The sequence below is a fragment of the Protopterus annectens genome, chromosome 13.part0, assembly GCF_019279795.1.
Source record: "Protopterus annectens isolate FY-2018-M chromosome 13.part0, PAN1.0, whole genome shotgun sequence".
Taxonomy (NCBI): Eukaryota; Metazoa; Chordata; order Ceratodontiformes; family Protopteridae; genus Protopterus; species Protopterus annectens.
This window is the reverse complement of record NC_056747.1, coordinates 518,413,624-518,436,483: the sequence shown is the minus strand read 5'-3', so window position 1 is coordinate 518,436,483 and position 22,860 is coordinate 518,413,624. Positions and strand designations below refer to the sequence as shown.

At 42.5% G+C, this 22,860-nt stretch overlaps 1 protein-coding gene across 6 annotated transcripts in view; it reads right to left on the bottom strand.

Annotated features, from left to right (window-relative positions):
* GTF2I (general transcription factor IIi) overlaps window positions 1-22,860 on the bottom strand; it is a 1,956,122-nt gene that overhangs the window by 1,160,458 nt on the left and 772,804 nt on the right. For all 6 annotated transcript variants that reach the window (XM_044054149.1, XM_044054150.1, XM_044054148.1 and 3 more), the window contains one exon: window positions 1,525-1,623. In XM_044054149.1, coding sequence (XP_043910084.1) covers window positions 1,525-1,623 — 99 coding nt within the window. The remainder of the gene's footprint in view (window positions 1-1,524; window positions 1,624-22,860) is intronic.

The following is a 22,860-nucleotide window of genomic DNA, read 5'->3' as shown; positions in this document are numbered from 1 at the left end:
CCCATTCCACTACTTTTAACAAATTTTAACATTTCTGCACTCTTAATACCATGACTTCTAGCTACCTTTATCATAAACTCTCAATGTTTGCCTAAAATTCTTTCCACTTTCTATTACTTAAGTAACTGTGGTAAAACGAGAATCATCAAAAATTGGTTGCTTAACTCCACCCTTACTAAACTCATGCATGGTGATTAAATAATCCCTTATTTTCTCTTCAGCACTCTTGTACTGTGAGATCCCCCTTCTTTCTGTAATAATTAAACCTTTGTCAACACTCCAGGTAATTCTTATCCCTTCTTTCCCATATTCTCCTTCCCTCTTTCCCTTCTCCGTTTTCATTTTTTCTCCACTTTTAGCAGCTCTTTCCATTTGGTTGATTTATTTTTTTTTTAGTTAGAGAATTTTTCCTAGCTTTCTTCTCTCTCTACAGACTTTGTTTTCAAGTACGATATGAAGACAAGGTTTTCACTCACCTGAAATTAATAGCTTTACTACTGTTGGAGACAATGATCACAAGACTCATTTTTATGTTCAAACCCCAAGCAAAACCAATAGGAGTAGTAATTCTTACAAAAAATTTGCCTACAAGTACACTTATGTATACATCTACGAGGCAGAAAATGCCAAAAGGTGATATCTTGTCTTTCTGAACAGAAAGGACAATTTTTTGAAGATACTCCACTAAGAAAATGGTTAACAGAACAACGAAGGAACCACTACAAAGCAGACTTTCCATATGCTATGACTGAATGACCAACATCTTCTCATAAGAAAAGCTTAACACAGACATACAAAGAGAGAGAATATGTTATATAGGTAGTAATCTCTAACTTTGTCAGCACCTTTAAAGGAATATGACTTGGACTACACTTCTTGAAGCACTACTGCTAGAAAATCCCATGCCAGACAATGAAAAGGGACAGAAGGTGGAATTTATTAACAGAATGACCATTCCTGAACTGAAGATTACAACGCCTAGCTATACAGATTAGCAATTCTGTGTATTTCAGACTGAAATTAGTCTTGGTTTGCCACTTGGAAAAAATGTACACCTGTCATAAATTTTCAGGATCAGAACAAAAAATATATTTTAATAAACCACTTGCCTTATGAGATGCAAGACAGAAGAACATATAATTCTACATCTCACTGCAGAAAGCAGCAAGCATGGAATAGATTACATAAACCCAAAGATTAAAGAAACCTGTATTAGTAAATTGCAGAACCCTTCTCTTAGCTCAGTAACAGGCTGCACACTTGGCTCGTGTAAGTTTCTATACTATACCACACATCTATTTATTTACTCATATGATCATGTTAAATACCATTCCACTTTACTGGAAGCATTTCTTACAGAAGTATTTCATACTGTAACGCACACCACAAGTACGTCTGTTAATGTATCAGTTGTTATGACAAAACGTCATTCTAAAAAGGTTTAGACAGTGTCTTTATAACTGAAGCCTATGGCGTTATACTGCATATTAACAAGTCTTGTAATATTAAATAATACAAACTTACCAAAGTTAAATTCCCGGACTTTTCGTTTGCCAGAGGTGGCAGTTTCAATAACTTGCTCAGTATTTTTTGGCTTTTTATGGGGAGGTCTATAGTCCTCATCTGCAAGAGAGAAACAATTAAGAAACAATTTATCAAAAGCTATAATGCTGCTGCCTCAAACTTATCCTTCTTTAGAACAATAAATGTATACTTAAAGTGCTACTAAGGAGAGTCAAAGACCCAAAGATCTGCTTTCCTTTGGAGGAACTAAAATTAGCAGACATGCACTTATAATCTTAGATGATCTACAAGGTTATCCTTCATGGTCAATAAATGACGGGCTCATCCTTCAAGGCAATATTTACTGAAGTGCTTAACAACTAAAGCAGTACAGCACAACATAATGAAATATAAAAAGAAAGGAAGAGAAGTTATTAAGTTGCAAAAATATACAACAGAGAAAACTGAAGAAAATCTGTGCTAGATATTCCAAACAAACAGTCATAAGCCAACATATAAGCAACTGATAAAAATAAATTGTCAAGTCTTTTCAGTGATGAAAAGACTTTGAAAAGATCCGCCTGACCAACCACTTTCCAGGAAATCATTACAATGCCAAAAAAGCCACCAGCTAAAGAACAACACTGGCACAAACAAAAAATTGGAAACCACAAAAACTAGTGACCACAGGATACCACAACACCACCAAATCTAAACAACCCCTGAATACAGCTGAAACAGCTGCTGCAAAATGTCAAAAAAGTTATATTAGACGAAACAAACAGAGAAGGTAACAGGCTTGCACACTGTCCAGTAAAAATGCAACAGCTTATCATAATCCAAGGCACACCACAAAGGAAAGTTAGTTTCAACAGCAGCAGCTTGAAGAGTCAGGCCCACCATTATATCCAAGAAATTCCTGGCTCCAAAAGCAGACAGTATGCCAAGCATTCTGCAGCATGGTTATTGTTTTCTTCTCCCTATTTATTCAATAGAAATTATTTTTAATTCTGTCATTTTCTTTCTTGGAAGCCCCCATGTGCATATATATATATATATATATATATATATATATATATATATATATATATATATACTCTGCAACAGTGCATGGCACAAAATCATGCAGAAAGTTTAAGATCATACTTAGCCTGGGACCCTAATCAGCTCACCTCCAAGAAATGAGTAAGCACTTTCTTCAAATCAATAACAATGACAATATAACACGGACACTGTGTACAAAAAAGACACAAGTGCCTGACCTGAGGGAACTTAAACAGTGAAAGTGAAATGGAAGGGCAGGCCAAGCACAAAGGAAGAGTGAGAGAGTACTTGGGACCCACTAAGAAAGGTGTTCCTGCAGTATTAACCTATGAGGTGACATCTGTTTGGTCCAACACTGGGAACTCACTGATGAGAGAATGACTGGGGTGAAGCACAATAAATCTACCAGACAAGAAGGAAAAAGTACAGTTGTGTACACTTACCATAAATGTAGATGTTAGAGTGTATTCACTGTTGCAGTTATCTCATTTGGGTTATCTGCTTGCAGTAGCCCTCAGTCGGCCTGATTATCAAAGTCTTGGGTCCTGCATTGGTTGCTGTCTCATCTTCCGTGACGTCAGGTAGCCAGGGGTATAAAGCATGCAGCTGACGCCATTACATCAGTTTTTCTTGCCCCAGATGTAAGGTGCTCCCCTTAATGGAAAGCAATTAAATATATACATACAAGGTTATACTTCCAATAAAAAAGCAAATATACCAAAAAGCTTTTAAGTACAGTAAAGGAGAATAGAGGTATAGCCAAAAGAAGTCAGGGGGGCTGGAGGGAGGGTAACCAGGACTGCAACAGTGAATACACTCGAACATCTACATTTATGGTAAGTGTACACAACTGTACTATGTTCTTCGTGTTTCACTGTTGCAGTCATCATATTTGGGTAGATTCCCAAAGCAAAGGATGGGAGAAGGAATTTAGATAGCATTAGGACCAGCTATAAGGCCCTGCAAGACAGCAGTGGCAAAGCCAGCTCTGGATTTAGAGAAAATTGGCAAATGGTAATGCTTGGTGAAAGTATGTACAGAACTCCAGGTAGCAGCTTCTAGGATGTCTCTGGTAGGGACACCTCTGAGAAAGGCTGTAGAGGTAGATGCAGCCCTGGCTGAATGGGGTCTAATCCCCTGTGGGATAGGTTTTCCATGGTGCTTATAGCAGAAATGAATGCAATGGCCTATCCACTTAGAAATTGTTTGCTTTGATAAAGCCTTCCCCTCTGCCCCTGCAGCAAGTGCCACCAGCAGTTGTTCAAATTTCCTTTGAGGTTTAGTCCTGTCCAAGTAAAATCTAATTTATCTGTGCACATCTAAGGAGTGCAGTATCCACTCCCTTTTGTTCTGTGGAGAAATTAGGCAATTAGCCAGGCTCAGGGTTTGAAGCTGGGGGTGCAGAATCTGGCTCTCCTGCTGAGACAGCAGGGCAGGGGTCCAAGGTAGGTGCCATGGGGCCAGCTGTGACACGCTGGGCAAGAGGGGGTACCAGTGTTGGCGTGTCCAGTCTGGTGCAATCAGTATCATCCTTGGTTTGTCCTGTTTGATCTTTAGTAGTACTTTGCAGAGGAGGAAAGGCATAAACTGATGTATTTTTCCAGCTGAAGGACAGAGCATCCACTTTCCAAGCTTGTTTGTGGGGAGTCTGTGCAGAATTTGTCCAATTGGTAGCTCTGGGGGGAGGCAAACAGGTGTGTGTGTATGTGTGTGTGTGTGTGTGTGTGTGTGTGTGTGTGTGTGTGTGTGTGTGTGTGTGTGTGTGTATATATATATATATATATATATATATATATATATATATATATGTTGAAAATCTTTGGTTCCAGTTTCCACTCATGTGGGTCCATGAGATTTCTGCTTAGTTCATCTGCCAGTGTATTTAGTTTTCCTAGCAAGAATTGAGCCTGTAGCTGCACTTGGTAGCTCAAGGCCGTGCTCCAAGGAGCCATGGCTAGTCTGCAGAGGGGGGTAAGACTGGGTACCCCCCCCCCGCTTGTTTATGTACCACATAACAGTGGTGTTGTCCGTCTTTACCATTAATTGTCCTGGAAGAAAGTGGTCCTTGAAGACTGTCAGAACATTCTGTACAGCTAACATTTCTTTTTGATTGATATGCAGGTGCATTTGACTTAGGTTCCATTTGCCCTGAATGCACTTCCCTGCCAGGTGAGCCCCCCCCATGCATAGTCTGATGCATCTGTTAGGGTCTGGGCGGCAGGGGGTAGAGTGAATGGTAGTCTCTTATTCTGGTGGCAGGCCTCTGCCCACCAAAGGAATTCTAACCGTAGGCAAGGTATGACAGGAATCATTACTTCTAGATCCTGAGAATGTTGACACCATAGGCTTTTTAGATACCATTGTAGTTTCCTCATATGCAGTCTTGCATATGGAATTAGTAGAATGCACAAGGCCATGAACCCCAAAGGCTTGCAGTATTTGCCTTGCAGATAGCAGGGTTTTTGTGGCCACTAGTTTAAAGTAAGATGACAAATGAATTTGTTTCTCTGGCGTGAGGAAAGCCATCTGGGAAGTTGTGTTCAAGCTTGCTCCCAGGAATATAATTTGTTGACAGGGTACCAGATGTAATTTCTTTTCGTTTATGGTGTACCCCAGACAAGTTAACACCTTTTGTACAAATGCCAGATAATTCAGAAGTATGTCCTAGCTTTCTGCCTGAATTCGACAATCGTCCAGGTATGGGTATATTAGAATATTTCTTTGCCTGCAAAATGCAATGACTGGAGCTAAGCACTTTGTGAACACCCTGGGCACAGTAGATAAGCCAAAGGGCAGTGCAGAGAACTGATAGTGCATGAAGCCTGCTTTGAAGCGTAGGTATTTTCCATAAGATTCCATGATTGGGATGTGCAGGTAGGCTTCCTTTAAATCCAGTGTTGCCAACCAGGCATCTTTGACTATCATGGGAAGCAAATGGTGAAGAGTTAGCATCTTGAATTTTGGAATCACCAAAAAGGTGTTTAGGATAGAGAGGTCCAGGATAGGACACCATGAGTTGTCTTTTCTGGGTACCAGGAAAAGTCTTGAGTAGAAACCTTGTCCCATTTCCTCTTCTGGTACAGTCTGAATAGTCTTTAATCTTAAGAGAGTACTTGCTTTTGAGCCTCTGCCACTGATTTGGGGGTAGATCTGGCCAACAGTTTGGGGTTGGTAACATGTGGAAGTGAAATCAGTATCCTTGGGAAACTATGTTTAAAACCTATTTGTCCTGGGTAATGAGTTCCCAGTTTTTTGCTTGCAGAGCAATCTTTCCCCCTAAAGGAGCAGTCAGTTGAGAAGGACTTGGAAGTTTTAAAGTCAAGTCATTGAGACAGCTTACCATAGGGGAGAGTCTTACTACTCCCTGATTTGGAAGTGGGAGCCCCCCACTGTTTAGTCCTGTGCGTACCCTGGGACTGAAGCTTGGGTGTTCTGCTGGTTCTGGGTTTGAACTGAGAAGGCCTGGAAGAGGCAGGAAAGGACCAATTTTTTGAGGGCCAATGCCTACTAAATCTAGGAGGCTGCACTTGTAAGAAATCTTTAACAGTTTGCATAGATTTAGCTTTCTCCTCCATCTTTTTAAGAACTACTTCTGCTTTGTCACCAAACAGGCGGTCCTGATTAAAGGGAGCATCCAGCAATTTGGTTTTAACATGATCTGGCAAAGACTGCTCCTTAAGTCAAGCATGCCTTCTAAGTATATACCTGGTGACAGCAGCCCTGCAAGATGCCTCTAGTGAATCAAAACCACATTGCAAAGTAAGTTTTCCAACCTGTTCAGCAGGATGCATTAAATCCTGTAAATCCTTATTTTCAGCACAATCAGGAATCAACATTTTCTGTTTAAGCAATCCAATAATATGCTGCTGAATCTTTAACATATGAAACTGGCAATTTAAGGCCCTGATGGCCAAGGTTGCAGAGGTGTACACCTTCTTACCCAATCTATCCAGGGCCCTGGAATCTCTATCAGAGGGGGTAGGACTTTTGGCAGTAGTAGCCTTAATGCCCTTGGGTCCCTGTGAAATGGTCTCAGGATCCGCAGTAGGATTTTTAAAAAGGAACTTGTGAGAATCAGGAACCCTGTAATATCTATCAGGTTTTCTGGGAGCAGGAGCTAGATTCCAAAAAGGCATAGTCAACAATGCCCAGCACAGGAGGAATAGCTAAAGGCCTGTGTTGGGGCAGGAGTAAGAAATCTCTAAGTCTCATTTTAGAATCAGAGTAATCCTGGCTTTCCCAGTGAAAATGCTCCCTAAGAGTATGCAAGGTTTTACCAAAAGAAAAATCCTCTGCGGGAGAAGCAGAGGGAATAGAGTCCTCTGCATCAGAATCCTCATAGGTAGAGAAGGGTAAATCCTGGTCATCAGAGCAGACAGAAATTTCAGAATCCTGGTCAGAAGTATCATAAGCAAATTCAGTCCTAGGTCTCTTAGATGGGGAAGGTTGGCTTCCCCTGATTAAAGTAATAAGGTCTTTAGCCATTCTTATCATTTGTTGTTTAGGCATAGAGGCCTGACCATGCAGTCTGGGCATCGGTTTCCTAGGTATGGTTCAAGTTTTAGGCCTAGAAGAAGATGGCGTTGGTTTAATATGCAAGTCAGTAGGCCTGAATACACCCTCAGAAGCCGGTGCCTGCACAGCGGCTCCAGTCCCATCCAAGGTAGAGACATCTGCAGGTTCCACAGTTGAAGCATCTCGCGGCATACCGAACTCCGAATGGGTCTCAGTAGAGGCCTGCGAATCTGAAGTAGCAGGTATCAGGGGCTGCGAAAGCACCTCACTGAGTACCGGAGAACTGGCGACTAGCTTAGGAGAAGCGTTGTCTGCAGCTTTGGACCGAAGTGGCCTGCTCTGTCTTTATCTCTGCGTTTTTTTGGAATGTCGGTAGTCGGGTGGCTTACCGAAGACACATCTGGATAATTGAACAGAGTACCAAAATATTTAGAAGCGAAAATGTACCAATGACAAATAGTTCGTGGTTTAAATAAGGCACAAAACCGACAGCGAGGTACGTCGTGGTCAGGGCCTAGGCAAGGAATACAGTTTGTTTGTCTTTCGGATTTTCCTGGTTAGGGGTCGCCATAGTGGAACTCCAGTCCGCTAATGATTGGCAGTTGTTTTTTATGGTGTCGAGTTGCCAGCCCGACGCCCAACCTTCAATGAAGGCATGCCCATTCAACACGTCTTTCGATTGCCCACTCGACCGTGGGGAGGACATGCAGACTCCACACAGAAGGCACTGCCAACCCAAGCTGAGAATCGAATGGAAGAACCTCCTGCTGTGAGGCAACAACGCTACCACTGCACCACCGCGGAATGCTACAGGCAAGGAATACAGTACGAATGAAAATCTTTATCTAGGTCTTTGCTTTCCACAAGTAATAAAATTATTGACTTTTACTGACATCGGTTTAGAGCAAGAAAAGGTTTCCCCAACGGTGTACTCAGCTTTAGTTGCAGACTTCGGTTCTGAAAGTCGAAAATGAAAATTTCAGGAGTCAGCCGACCGGCACTTGCGAACTGCTTCTGCTTCGGTCACCGCACGGCAAGAAAGACTGATGTAATGGCGTCGGCTGCATGCTTTATAGCCCTGACTACCTGACGTCACGAAAGATGAGACTGCAACCGACGCAGGACCCAAGACTTTGATAATCAGGCCGACTGAGGGCTACTGCAAGCAGATAACCCAAATGTGATGACTGCAACAGTGAAACACAAAGAACATCAAGAGGGCAGCAAAAACGCTAACAAAATAAATCTGAACCCTGAAGTAGAACATACCAAAAAAAAAGGTGCAACTCAAAGAGATTTTACTAAAATAACTGATGAAGGCATGACACAGGAACATTTAGTTATGGCATGAAGCTGCAAAGGAAACACGCAATGGAAACAGACATGCATTTCATGATATAGCTTCTGTACTCAACTATTCCCATTGGACAGTGAGATACACAATGGCAAAAGATAATGTATTGGCAAGCCAATGGGAAGGGACTGATTACAACTGCTCAGCCTTTATACTCATGCACCCAACTTAAGTAAATCCTGAGGTGAAAGCATCAGCATCCATGGTGTAAAGGGCTTTCACTCTCTGCTGAACTCTAAATCAGTGAAAAAAAAAGGAAAAGAAGGAGCAAGCCAAAAAAACTTTTAGAATTTAACATTGGTTCCCTCTGAAGGGGCAGCTACTCATTCTGAAAGGGCATATACACTTCCGTGGACATGAAGCAGTTCTTTATAGGAATGCCTAGCAACTGCTGGGCTGCGATCTTGAGCTCTGTAACATTATGATGGGCAGCAACAGTAGATTTATGTACTCTTACCACTAATAACTAAGACCTAAATTGTACAAGTGTCTGAGATAGGTCAGGATCACCTGTAAACTAAATGACTGGAGCAGCAGAGTTCAGCACTCAACCAAAAGATGAAGAACTTATCCCACCCAAAATCTACTGGTAGCCTTAATTTCTTATATCCTATAAAAACAATAGCAGTGCTAGGAGATGGATACCCTCTAAAATTTCTTAAGACTATAAAAACAAGAGAGATAAACAAGTCTGAAAGCTCACAGTGGTACTTCTACTGAGGTTATGATAGTTCCACTAAAGAAACTTTTTTGGATCCACCACCATCATCTTTTGCAGGGAGAGAAGGAAGCTGCACTCCCACATATCCTACAGCTTAATATATACTTATTTTGAAATCACTCAGGTGGAGACGAGGAGGAACTTCATAACCAAACTTGCACAAAGCATAACACACACTTTTCCCTGCCAACCTCTGTAACATGCATGCACGCTTATGTGCACAAACACACACTGATCTTTCAGTCACAAACATACATGCTCCACTCATCCGACTACACACAAACGTATCAAGGAAATATCCGCCATTAAAACTTCTGTCAGCCAATTGCATATCATTGATCTACAAACTAATCTACACTGGGGTGTTGAGAATTATGTGGCTATGATGTATGGGAGTCAATGAGAATGTCATAAATCCTTACAGAAACCTCCCTTGCCATGTAATGGTGAATGCATCCACTGTTAAATCCCTTGTTGCACCAAGCAGAAAATGGGAAGCATTGCATTTTCCCGAGAGCTGAAAGTACAGTTGTGTAAAACCTTACCATAACAGTAGATGCCCTTTCCTTCACTGCATTCTTAACATGGGGGATCCCCTGCCAAGGGCGGTCCAATGTCTGGCCAGTATACCAAAGCCGTTAGGCTGCTAACGATATGCCATATATCACATGTATGCTCCAGGAGGAATGCCAGCCCTAGGACACCACACGGTAACATACACACCCAGAGGGACAAAAGACCAGTGAGAAAGAGGGAGGGAGTGAATACTGTAACATTGAAGAGAAGGACATCTACTGTTACGGATTTCACTGTTGCAGCATTCTTAACATGAAGGAGACTGCAAGAGCTCAGGAAGAAGATAGGGAGAAGGAAAGGCCATGAAGACTGGCCCTAGCAAAACCAGCTCTAGCCCTGGATATGACATCCAACTTGTAGTGCTTGGTAAAGGTATTCAACAAAGACCAGGTAGCTGACTCAAGGAAAGAATTCATATCCAAGCCTTTGTAAAAAAGCACCAAAAGAAGCCATAGCCCTAGCAGAGTGAGTCTTAACCACATAAGGAAGGTTCTCACCATGATAAGTATAACAAAAATAAATGGCTTTAGAAATCCATGAGGAAACAGTCTGCTTGGAAACCACCAAATCTAATGATCTAGGATGAAAAAAAAAACAAAAAGCTAATAAGATTTTCGAAAAGCTTTAGTTTTGTCCAAATAAAATCAGAGTAGTCTATAAACATCCAAAGTGTGCAACACCTTCTCTCTAGCAGATTCTGAAGAAGGGAAAAAAGTGAGCAAATTAATAGACTGATTAAGACGAAAGTCATTCATCATCTTAAGCATAAAGGAAGGACTGGTATGAAGAAACACACTCTGTCTTTATGAAAAACTAAAAAAGGAGCAACAGCAATAAGGGCTTGAAGATGAGATAACTGTGTGGCAGAAGTAAGGGCTAACAAAAGAACAGTCTTCCAAGAACAATTCTGTAAGGAAACTGAAGCTGCAGGCTCAAAAGGAGCACAAGTTAATTTCTCCAAAACAAAACTAGATCCCAGGAAGGAGAAACCGGTTTCTTGGGAGGCCTAATATGAAAGACACCTTTAAAAGAAGAATATGCCAACCCAGCATTGAGCAATTCACGCAAATAACAGAGAGAAGCAGAGAAACATCCACAGAAAGTGGGTCCAAGTTACAAGAAAGACACCAAACAGAAAACCTCTTCCATTTGGATCAGAAGGATTTCACAGTAGTGGGTTTCCTGGCCTCCCGCATAACCCAAAACATGTCCTCAGGATTCTGATTCCCTATACACAACCTTTTTTTCTACCAGCCAGTGTCAGCCAAAGAGAGGACAGTTGGGGATGAATGAGAGATCCCTTGTCTAGTGTGAGATTATCCACCCTGTGAGGTAACTTGTGATGATTGCCCTTGGCCAATTGCAAAAGATGGAACCAATGCTGTCTGGGCCAAAAAGGAGCCATCAGCAAGATTTTGGGAGCATCCTGTTTTATCTTGCACGGGACTTTTGGAATGAGAGGAAGGGGAGGGACAGCATAAAAAAACATCCCCTTCCATGAAAAAAATAGGGCTTCCACCTTCCAGGCCAGAGGACAGAGTCCTGGCACAAAATTGAGGACAATGCCTATTCAGAGGGGAGGCAAAAAGATCTACTGGAGGAATACCCCACTGGTGGACAATGTCCAGAAACACATCCCTGTGAAGTATCCACTAATGAGATTGCATTATGGACCTGCTCAGGGAGTCTGCCACAAAATTCTGACTTGGAAAGACTGTACAATGCCTGAAGTGTGACTTAGTACTGAACTGCTATCTCCTAAACCTGGAGTGCCAACCTGGAAAGGAGATAGGACCTTGTCCCCCCTTGTTTGTTGATGTACCACATCAACGTGGTGTTGTCTGTAAAGATCTTTAGAGGCCCTAGAGAAACAACGGATGCAAAGCAGTTAGGGCCAACAGAAGAGCTCTTAGCTCCTTGTTACTGATGTGCTCCTGTTGCTGAAGAGACCAAAGGCCTTGTGCCTTTAGGTTTCCAAAGTAAGCCCCCCAACCTTGTCTTTGATGTCTGTCTTCAGCCCCGGAGAAGGCAGCGGGAGTTGAAAGGGAAGACCTAGATTCAGTTAGTTGGTGAATCCACCACTGAAATTCTAGTTTGAGACAAGGAAGAAGAGGAATTGGAAACTCTAGAGGATGGGAATGCTGAAGCCAAATTGATTTTGGATACCACTGAAGCTTTCATATATGCAATCTGATGAAGGGAAGCATAGGGGTAAAGTAGATGCCATGAATGTCACAGCCCTCAGAAATACCTGGCTGAAATCAAAGCCAGAGGAAGAAGGGACTGAAAAAAGGAAATCAGAGTCAAAGCCTTGGGAGGAGGCAGGAATGCTACTATAGGAACAGTCTGGATCTTGCATCCCAGAAAACCATGATCCCATGACGGGGACAGGAAAGACTTCTGAAAATTTACAGTGAAGCCCAGGCTTTGCAACACAGCAGTGACTCACTGAATGTGCTGTAAAATAATCTCTGGAGAGAAGGCTAAACCATGATCCTGTGACGGGGACAGGAAAGACTTCTTAACATTTACAGTGAAGACCAGGCTTTGCAACACAGCAATGATCCACTGAAGGTGCTGTAAACAAAACTCTGAAGAGGAGGCTTGAATAAGCAGGTCATCTAAATAAGGAAAGATCTGAATGCCTTTGAACCTGCAAAAAGCAATCACAGGAGCTAGGCATTTAGTGAATATTATAGGGACAGTCTAGAGGCCAAGGGGCAAAGCAGAGAACTGAAAATGCCAGGAAGCAGAGAAATGTAAAATCTTCCTGAAAAGGGGATGAATAGGGATATGGAGGTAAGCATCCTTGAGATCCAGAGAAAACATAAAAGCCTGGGGAAACAGAAGAGGGAACAAAGTCTGAATGGATAACATTTGAAAGGAAGGAACATTCAGAAACGTGTTCAGGTGAGAAAGAACCACAGGATCCATAGGATAGGACAGGATGTTACTAGGCTAATGGCCCTGGGGCTCTTACAAGCCTAGCCAAGAGTTTATCCCCCAAGAAAGAAACCTCAGTCAGCAACCCGCCACCCATTATACCAGACAACATTTAACAGGAAACCAAGGAAGAAAAATGAACCCCAATGGGGCACTTTTTTGTAAATGTCTTGGTAAAAAAAGAACAATCTCATTTAAGTGTTCAGACCAAAAGTCAACTGCTGCATTTGAACTGACAAAAAGGTAGTTCCAAGTATGGACAGTTTGTACATCCCCATTATGCCCTACACTTACATGGAGAGAATGCACCTGAGGTGACGCTAAGAGTAATTATATAACATTGGTGCTGAAATCTGTTATGAACTACAGCAAATGCACATATACTACAAACAGTACTAACTAGACTGCCACGACGCACAGAATCGGGAAGGACAGCTGCTCAGTAAAATACAAGTTTATACTTTAATCAGAAAGCTCACGTTACCATAATCACTTCTGATGCAATTATACTCCCGCAAATACAACTTGAGCCAGTGGATGTGAAATGGGGAAATTTACTCCAGGACTTGCCCCTTATCCTTCTAATGGACAAAAGCAGTGCTCAATGCATTAACCTACAGTAGGGAACCCCTAATAGACTGAAAATGAGATCCAAATGAAATTCACAACAAATAAGATGTATTTAAATATGTCTATGACAAGTTAAAACACCTACAGGGTAACAGTTGGGTGACAAAGCAGGATGCAAGGCTAGCCTTAGTGTCCCTTTCAGTGATTGCCTCATACACCTCTAAACACATGGGGGGGGGACAGCCCTTTTCAAGAGGTGGCATAGCTTTTCTCCTTGCAAAAATTAAAAATAAATTATACCCGATTAAATACAATTGTAGTTTTGACTGTCTCCATGTAATGAGGAGCTAAGTGTAGTACACCCCATCACAAAAAACATACCTGTAATAAGGCAAGCAGTACCATTTTGTACTCAATCCTGTATTTATGTGATCACAAAAACAATTGTTTAAAACCTGAGAAAACTTGTTGCAAAAAAATATTTGCATCTGTGGACATTCAAGCTTGAGTTTAAGAAAAACAAGCAATTTGTAGCACTTACTCAGACATTCTGGTATCAGCTCTTCACAGTTATCCAAGATGAATACCCGATGCACATAGAGATTTATGTTGGGTTTTTTTTCCTTCTCTCTGAGAGATCAAATGGGGCTCGCCGTGGAATAAACAGCAGTGCTCTGAACTCGAGCTGACCTTCCACAGAAAAATGTTTCACAGCCAATTGGTCTCCAAGTATCCTCTTTCCTGGGAACAAAAGACATTCTGGAATAAAACCCCCTTCCCCCTTTGAGGAGCTGGAACCTTGAATATTTCCCTGAATCAAAAGACCCTGAAGCAGCTTCGGAAAAAATCTCAACTGGTCTTGAAGTGGTTAAGGAATGCCCACGAAGGGGGACAGATTTCTAAACCATGAAATACTCTTGGCAAATGATGGAAAGAACCCAAGAATCCTTTGTTATGCTTAATCAGACAGCAAGAGACAGAGATAAGATTATGTGAAAGAGGAAATCGGGTTATCAGACAGCACCTGGTTTATCAGGAAAGGAAAGCTTCTGAGCAGAAGGGGTATGTGTAGACTTAGTGGGGGAACCCTCCTACCATCCTTCTTGTCTTAAGGACGACGACGAGACTGACTTCTAATAAAAGCTGGTTTACTGGGACAGTTTCTCAGGAACTTAGGCACAGGAGAAACAAAAATATGTTTCAGGTCCCGTAACTGCTTGCCTTTTTCCTGCATGGACTTGAAAAAATCAGCTGCAGCAGCACCAAACATTTGTTGCCCAGAGAAGCATCCATCAACCTAGTCTTAATATCATCAGACAGAGGTTGAGGCTATAGCCAGGAATATCTCATCAACACAAAGCCAGAAGCACCAGCCCTAAAAAAGCACCTGGTGTACCATAACTACATTTAATGGAATGGCAAGCTACCTGGGAAGAAGCCCCTAACACAGACAAGGCAAAAATCTTTCGCTCAGAATCAGGAAGGTCAGAAATAATCTGGCAAGCCTTAGAAAGGGGAGCAGAATTATGCATGGTCATACGAGTCTGATAAGTAACAGCCTGAAAGGCTAGGCTGGCTGAAGTATAAACCTTTTTACCCAGCCTTTCCATAGTCCTGCTGTTCTTATCAGAAGGAGGAAGCTTGGTAGAAGGCAGTAATTTAGAAGGCTTGTCGGACGCCACAAAAACCACAGAATGGTCTGCAGATGGACACTTATAAAAGGAATTTGCAGTCATCAGACACTTCATAAAACCGATCCTTTTCTTTAGGAGCATTGGGCTGAGAGTTTGGGGCCTCAGATGCAGAAGAAAAAGAATCCAATAAAGCAGCCAAAACAGCAGGAACAGCACAGGGTCTAGGAGACTCCATTTGAAGGAATTCATAATATCTCCTCTGCACTTCAGATACTTGGGAACAATCCCATTTAAAGAATTCCATCATCCTATTAATGGCACTCCCAAAGGAAATCTCCTTGAGCGGCGCAGTGGTACAGAGGTTAACGTTGACACCTCACAGCAAGAGGTTCACCGGTTCAATTCTCTGCTGGGGTGCCTTCTGTGTGGAGTTTGCATGTTCTCCCCGTGTTCGCATGGGTTTCCTCCGGGTACTCCGGTTTCCTCCCACATTCCAAAGACATGCATCTGGAGCATTTCTCCCAGGGCCTCCGCTGAAAACAGGCTCTGTGGAACCTAGTCGGACTTTCCCGGTCAACAAATCATAAATAAATAAAAAATAAAATAAAAAAATCTCCTCAAAAGTAGATTCAGGACTAGCAGACTCCTCTTCCTCAGAGCCATAATCCAAAGGGGAAGGAATCTAGGTAAAATAAAATCCTCTTCTTCCTCAGAGGAATCTTGATCCCTAGATCTCTTGAGGGGGGAGGATGACCAAAGAGGAACCGGGACAGAAATCCCCTTGAAGAGGCAAAAATTCTGCCATTCTCTTTGAGGGTCTTTAGGAGAAGAAGAAATATGTTTTGTCTTTTGCTTCTTTTTTAAAGGGACGTCCACCTTATGAAATAGACAAGGCTCTGAAGCTGGCCTACATTCAACAACCATAGTCGGGGCTTCCTCCCTCACCAGTATCTGAGGAACCTCCCGAGGCCCTTCAGTGATAATCAGCCGCGGTTCCCCCTGAATGTCTGAAACTGACATCTGCAAGACCTCAGAGGACGTGCGAGAAGACGGATCTATGCCAGCCTTTGAACCAGTCATGGCAGAGGAATACACTAAGGAAACAGATGATCCTCCAGGCTTTCACTAGAGAGAGAGAGAGAAGTCCAGTGAAAGCAGCACAGCCAAAGAATCTGACCCGACTTTTTGGCCTTCTTTGAAGATGGATGACCCTCAGGCCAGGAAGTACCTTCTATAGCATCTTTCGCTAAAAGCTTTATGTGTTGGTTTTCAAGACGGATAGCAAGGGATGAAAGCCGACTTTGTAAGGTCTTTGGAACAAAAGCCTGACAAACAGTACAGGACATATGGTTGTGAGAAGCACCTAAACAATACAAGCATTGCTCGTGATGGTCTGTATGGAGAGTCTGTCTCTCACACTGGCATTTACCCTTTCTGGATGACATGAAACTCCACAACACATGCAAAAGAAAAAAAATAAGCAAAAAAACCCAACGGAGCACTTTTCTGAATGGCTAAGTAAACCAGCAACGACTCGAGTGATCAGACTGACAATCAAAGACGGCTTGGCAGCAAGAAGTTCCAGGGATAATACGTCCGGACATCACCTTTATGCCCTACACTTTGCGTGGGGAACATGCATGTGATGTACAGCCTATCGTTAACAACCTAAAGGCTTTGCTATACTAGCCAGATGTAAGGCCAGCCTTGGCAGGGGATCCCTCATGTTAAGAATACTGCAATAGTGAAATGGAAGGACATCATAATAAATCTTCAGACTGCCTCACTTTCAGAAGTTTCCAATCCACCCTTGGCTCGGAAATTTGTAAATTTGTAACCCATGTCCTCTTGCCCCTTTGTGACCACTTTTACCACTCTCTGCCTGACCAGATCCTGAATAAGAAGTTTTACTAAGTTTTCCTTGTCCCATAGGACAGACAGGATATCCTGCACCTTTATAGTACTCAAAATTGTAGCCTTTAACTTTTGGAGATGACTATTAGCATCCACCTGTCCTTTGTTATGTTTTGTCAATTTTGGTGAAATAAGGTCAGTCAGCCTTTTATGGTTAATGAGAGATAAGAATGTGGTTAAATGGCTAGGGATAGGGAGGGAGGAGGGTGAAGAAAGTACAGTTGTGTACACTTACCATAAATGTAGATGTTCGAGTGCATTTACTGTTGCAGTCATTTCATTAGGGTAATCTGCTGGCAGGTTGCCCTCAGTCAGCCTGATTAACAAAGTCTTGGGTCCTGTGTCGGTTGCTGTCCCTTCTTCCATGACGTCAGGTCATCAGGGGTATAAAACATGCAGCCGACGGCATTTTCATCAGTTTTTCTTGCCCTGGATGTCAGGTGCCCCCCAAATGGGGAGCAAATATATATATATATATATATATATATATATATATATATATATATATATATATATATATATGTATATAATTTAGAACACAAAAAAATATATACCTCCAAACAAAAGCAAATACAACAAAAAGGCTTTTAGACATAGCAAAAGATAGTAAAGGTATAGTACGAGAAAAACAGGGGGATGGAGGGTGGGTAACCAGGACTGCAACAGTGAATACACTCGAACATCTACATTTATGGTAAGTGTACACAACTGTACTACGTTCTTCGTGTTTCACTGTTGCAGTCATTACATTCGGGTAGATTCCCAAAGCTATGGTTGGGAGGATGGATTTATACAGAATTAGGAGCAGCTAGAAGGCCCTGCAGGACAGCAGTGGCAAAACCAGCTCTGGATTTAGAGAAGAGAGGTAAATGGTAATGTTTGGTGAACGTATGAATTGAGCTCCAGGTAGCAGCTTCTAGAATGTCTCTGGTAGGAACCCCTCTGAGAAAGGCTGTAGAAGTAGATGCAGCCCTGGTGGAACGAGATCTGATCCCCTTGGGGATAGGTTTACCATAATGCACATAGCAGAACTGAATACAATGGCTTATCCATTTAGAAATAGTCTGCTTTGAAATAGGTTTTCCCTCTACCCCTGCAGCAAATGCCACCAATAGTTAAACAGGACAAAACCTCTTAAATCTGAGCAAGTAGAATCTAAGTTGTCTGCGTACATCCAATGAATGCAGAATCCGCTCCCCCTTGTTCTGTGGATTGGGGAAGAAAGTTTGCAGATGAATGGTCTGATTAAGAGCCACACTGGATACCACCTTAGGCATGAAAGATAGATTGGTCCTGAGAGCCACCCTGTCTGGATGAAAAATAATGAAAGGCTCCACTGCCATAAGAGCCTGTAATTCTGAAATCCTTCTAGCTGAAGTGACTGCTAAAAGGAAAGCTGTTTTCCAGGAGAGAAATTTTAAATCTGCAGTAGCAGCTGACTCAAAAGGAGGTACAGTGAGTTTTTCCAAAACAAAATTGAGGTCGAATGCAGGAGTTGGTGCTCTCCTGGGAGGTCTTAAATTTTTGGCCCTCTGAGGTACTGCTTTAGCAGAGGATGAGAAAAGAGAGGAGGCTCGGTGTTGTAATGAGCTGAAATGGCAGAGGCATGGATTTTTATAGAAGAAAAAGATAGGCTCCTGTGAAGCATCTCAGTTAAATATTGCAGAATCTGAGGAATACTGGGCATTGCTGTGCTTATTCCCTGTGCTTGGTTCCAGGCACAGAATCTTTTCCATTTGTCCGCATAAGATTTTCTAGTACTAGGCCTTCTACCCTCCAAAATGACATCCATCACAGGTTTGCTGAGAGATGTAATTGGTGAAATTAGTTGATTAGCCATGCTACAAGATTCAGAGTTTGGAGCTGAGTGTTCAGAATTTGATAGTTCTGCTGAGACAGTAGGTAAGGTGTCAGAGGCAGGTACCACGAAGGAAGGTGCGACATATTGCGTAGGAGCGGGTACCAGTGTTGGCGAGGCAAGTCTGGAGCAATCAGTATCATTTTTGGTTTTTCCTGTCTGACTTTTAGTAAGACCTTGGAGAGTAGAGGCAGAGGAGGAAAGGTATAAACTGATAGGTTTTTCCAGCTGAAGGACAGAGCATCTACTTTCCAAGCTTTTATGTGATGAATTCTTGTGCAGAATTTGTCCAACTGATAGTTTACGGGTGAGGCAAAAAGATTTATGTCTGGGCTCCCCCATTTGCGTGTCTTCAGATTTGTGGATCCAGTTTCCATTTGTGTGGGTCCATGAGATTTCTGCTTAGTTCGTCTGCCAGAGGATTTTGCTTTCCTGGCAGGAATTGAGCTTGTAGATATATTTGATAAGTCAAGGCTGTGTTCCACAATGCCATGGCTAGTCTGCAAAGGGGGTAGGAATGGGTACCCCCCTGCTTGTTTTTGTTTGTCTTTATCAGTAGTTGTCCTGGATGGACATAGTCCTTGAAGGCTGTCAGAGCATTCTGTACAGCTAGCATTTCTTTCTGTTTGATATGTAAGTGCATTTGATTTGGGCTCCATTGGCCCTGAATGCCTCTCCCTGCCAGATGTGACCCAAAGCATAATCTGATGCGTCTGTAGTCATGGCTTGGGCAGCAGTGGGTGGAATGAATGACAGTCCCTTGTTTTGGTGGCAGGACTCTGCCCACCACAGGAACTCTAGCTGCAGGCAAGGAATGATATGAATCATTGTTTCCAGGTTGTGACAATGTTGACTCCATACATTTTTTAGGTACCACTGAAGTTTCCTCGTATGCAGTCTTGCATACAGAATTATTGGGATGCAGGAGGCTATGAACCCCAAGGCCTGCAGAATTTGTCTTGCAGATAGCTGGGTATTTGTGGCCACCTGTTTGAAGTAAGTCATCAATTGAATTTGTTTTTTTGACATAAGGTAAGTCATCTAGGCAGTTGTATTCAAGCTTGCACCCGGGAATGTAATTATTTGAGAGGGTACCAGTTGTGATTTATTTTCATTTATGGTGTACCCTAGACAAATTAGAAGTCTTTTTACAAACACCAGATGTTTTAGAAGAGAGTGTCCTTGTTTTCTGCCTGAATTAGACAATCGTCCAGGTATGGATAAATTTGAATATTTCTTTGTCTGCAAAATGCAATTACTGGTGCCAGGCACTTTGTGAAGACCCTGGGAGCAGTAGATAAGCCAAAGGGCAGTGCAGAGAACTGGTAATGTAAATAGCCTGCTTTGAAGCGGAGGTATCTTCTGCAAGATACCCTGACTGGGATATGCAGATAAGCCTCTTTTAAGTCTAGAGTTACCAACCAGGCATCCTTGCCTAGCATAGGTAGTAACTGTTGTAGAGTCGGCATCTTGAATTTTGGAATGTCCAGAAATGAATTTAGAAAGGATAAATCCAGTATTGGACACCGTGATTTGTCTTTTCTGGGTACCAGGAAAAGTCTTGAATAAAAATCTTGCCCCTTTTCCTTTTCTGGTACTGGTTGAATAGCCCCCATATTCATGAGGGACATAACCTGTTTCTGGGCCTCTGCCCACTGATTTGGAGGCAGATCTGGCCATCTGTTTGGTATTGGCAACGTGTGTAAATTAAATCTGTATCCCTGGGATACTATATTTAAAACCCACTTATCCTGGGTAATCAGTTGCCAGTTTCGTGCATGAAGTGCCAGTTTTCCCCCAAAGGGGCTGCCAAAAGATAAGTGCTTGGTGATTGCAGTGGAAAGTTATTGAGACTGTTTACCGTAGGAAGGTGCCCTGTTACTTCCAGATTTGGAGGTGGAGGCACCCCATTGCTTTGTTCTATAAGTTCCTTGTGACTGAAACCTGGAGCCTTTGGAATGTCTGGGTTTGACCTGAGCGGCTCTGGTAGGTACTGGAAAGGACCAGTTCTTAGTAGGCCAGTGCCTACTGAATCTGGGTAGCTGCACTTGTAGGAAATCTTTTACAGTTTGCATAGATTTAGCTTTATCTTCCATCTTTTTCAAAACTTATTCTGCCTTATTACCAAACAGACTGTCCTGTTGTAAAGGAGCATCCAACAATTTTGCTTTAACATGGTCAGGCAGATTTTGCTCCTTGAGCCAAACATGCCTTCTTATCACAGATCCAGTTACAGCGGCCCTGCAAGAGGCCTCCAAGGAATCAAAACCACACTGTAAAGTATGTTTTCCAACTTGTTCAGCTGAATGCAATAAATCCTGCAACTCTATTTTCCACACAGTCAGAAATCAACATCATTTTCTGTTTAAGTAAGCCCATGACATGCTGCTGATATTTAAGCATATGAAATTGACAGTTTAAAGCCCTGACTGCCAAGGTTGCAGACTTATAAACCTTCTTACCTCATCTATCCAGCGCCCTGGAATCTCTATCAGAAGGGGTAGGATTTTTAGCAGTAGAAGCCTTAATGACCTTGGGACCCAGATAAATGGTTTCAGGGTCAGCAGTGGGGTTTTTAAAAAGGAATTTGTGGGAGTCAGGAACCCTGTAATATTTGTCTGGCTTACTAGGAGCCAGAGGCAGGGAATCAGGAGCCATGCCATTGGTGGGAGGATGGCATAATGGCAGACACAAGGGTGCAGGGTTTGATTCTCACATGGGGTAATTGGCTAGGCTTAAAATGAGCCACAAGGGCAGTTAGCCTAGTACTAATCTAAGGGTTGGGGTGGTGGCCTAATGGTTAAGGTGTTTGCCTTACAAACACAAGGTGCAGGGTTTGAGTCTCCCAAGGGATAATTGGCTAAGCTTAAAATGGCTCGCAAGGGCAACAAGCTTAGTACTAATCTATGAACCTATGCTGGATTCTGAGAAAACATCATCAACAATGTCTAGAACAGGAGGTATAGCCAAAGGCCTATGCTGAGGAAGAAGGAAATCCCTAAGCCTCTTTTTAGATTCTGAGAAATCCTGACTCTCCCAGTGAAAGTGTTCCCTTAAGGTATGCAAAGTTTCTCCAAAAGAAAAATCCTCAGGAGGAGAAGCAGAAGGGATAGAATCTTCTGCATCCGAGTCCTCATAAGGTGGAATAGCTAATTCCTGATCAGAAGAGGAATCGGAAGAAATAGAAACCTGATCAGAAGATTCATAGTCAGTGCCTTGCCTAGGCCTCTTAGCAGGAGGGGGATGAGTACCCCTGATCAAGGTAATTAAATCCTCAGCCATTTTGATAATTTGTTTTTTAGGCATTGGGGCCTGTACACGTGGCCCAAGCATCGGTTTTTTAGACATAGAAGTTGATTTTGGCCTTAGTTTTAAAGTTGGCATCTGTTTAATATACAAATCTTTAGGCCTGAAAAAACCCTCAAAAGCCTGTGCCTGCTCAGCGGCTCCAGACCCATCTAAGGTAGAGACATCCGCGGGTTCAACACATACCAGACTCCGAATGGGTCTTAGTAGAGGCCTGCGAATCAAAAGTAGCGTGTATTAGGGGCTGTGAAAGCACCTGAGTAACGGCGAACCGGCAACTGGCTTAGGAGAAGCTTAGTCGGTTTTGGACCTCGACGGTCTGTCTTTTTCTTTGCATTTTTTACGTATTCTGGTAGTCAAATTGCTAACCGACGACATTTCTGGATAATTAAATATTGAGCAAAAGCATTTAGAAGCAAAAATATACTGACGTTTAATAGTACGTTGATTAAATTTAGCACAAAACCGACAGCAAGGCACGTTGTGGTCAGGACCTAGGGCAAGGAATACAGTACAAATGAAAATCCTTGAGGTATTTGCTTCCCACAAGTAATACCAACTTTTACTGACCTCAGTAAGGAGCAAGAAAACGTTTCCCCAACGGGGTACTTAGCTTTTAGTTGAAGACTTCGGTTCTGAAACTCAAAAATGAAAATTTCAGGAGTCGGCTGACCAGCACTTGCGAACTGCTTCTGCTTCCAACACCGCGCAGCAAGAAAGACTGATGAATATGGCGTCGGCTGCATGTTTTATACCCCTGACGTCATGGAAGAAGGGACAGCAACCGACGCAGGACCCAAGACTTTGTTAATCAGGCCGACTGAGGGCAACCTGCCAGCAGATTACCCTAATGTAATAACTGCAACAGTGAAACACGAAGAACATTCACAGTTGCTCTCTACTCCAGACCAGTCTCTCCAGA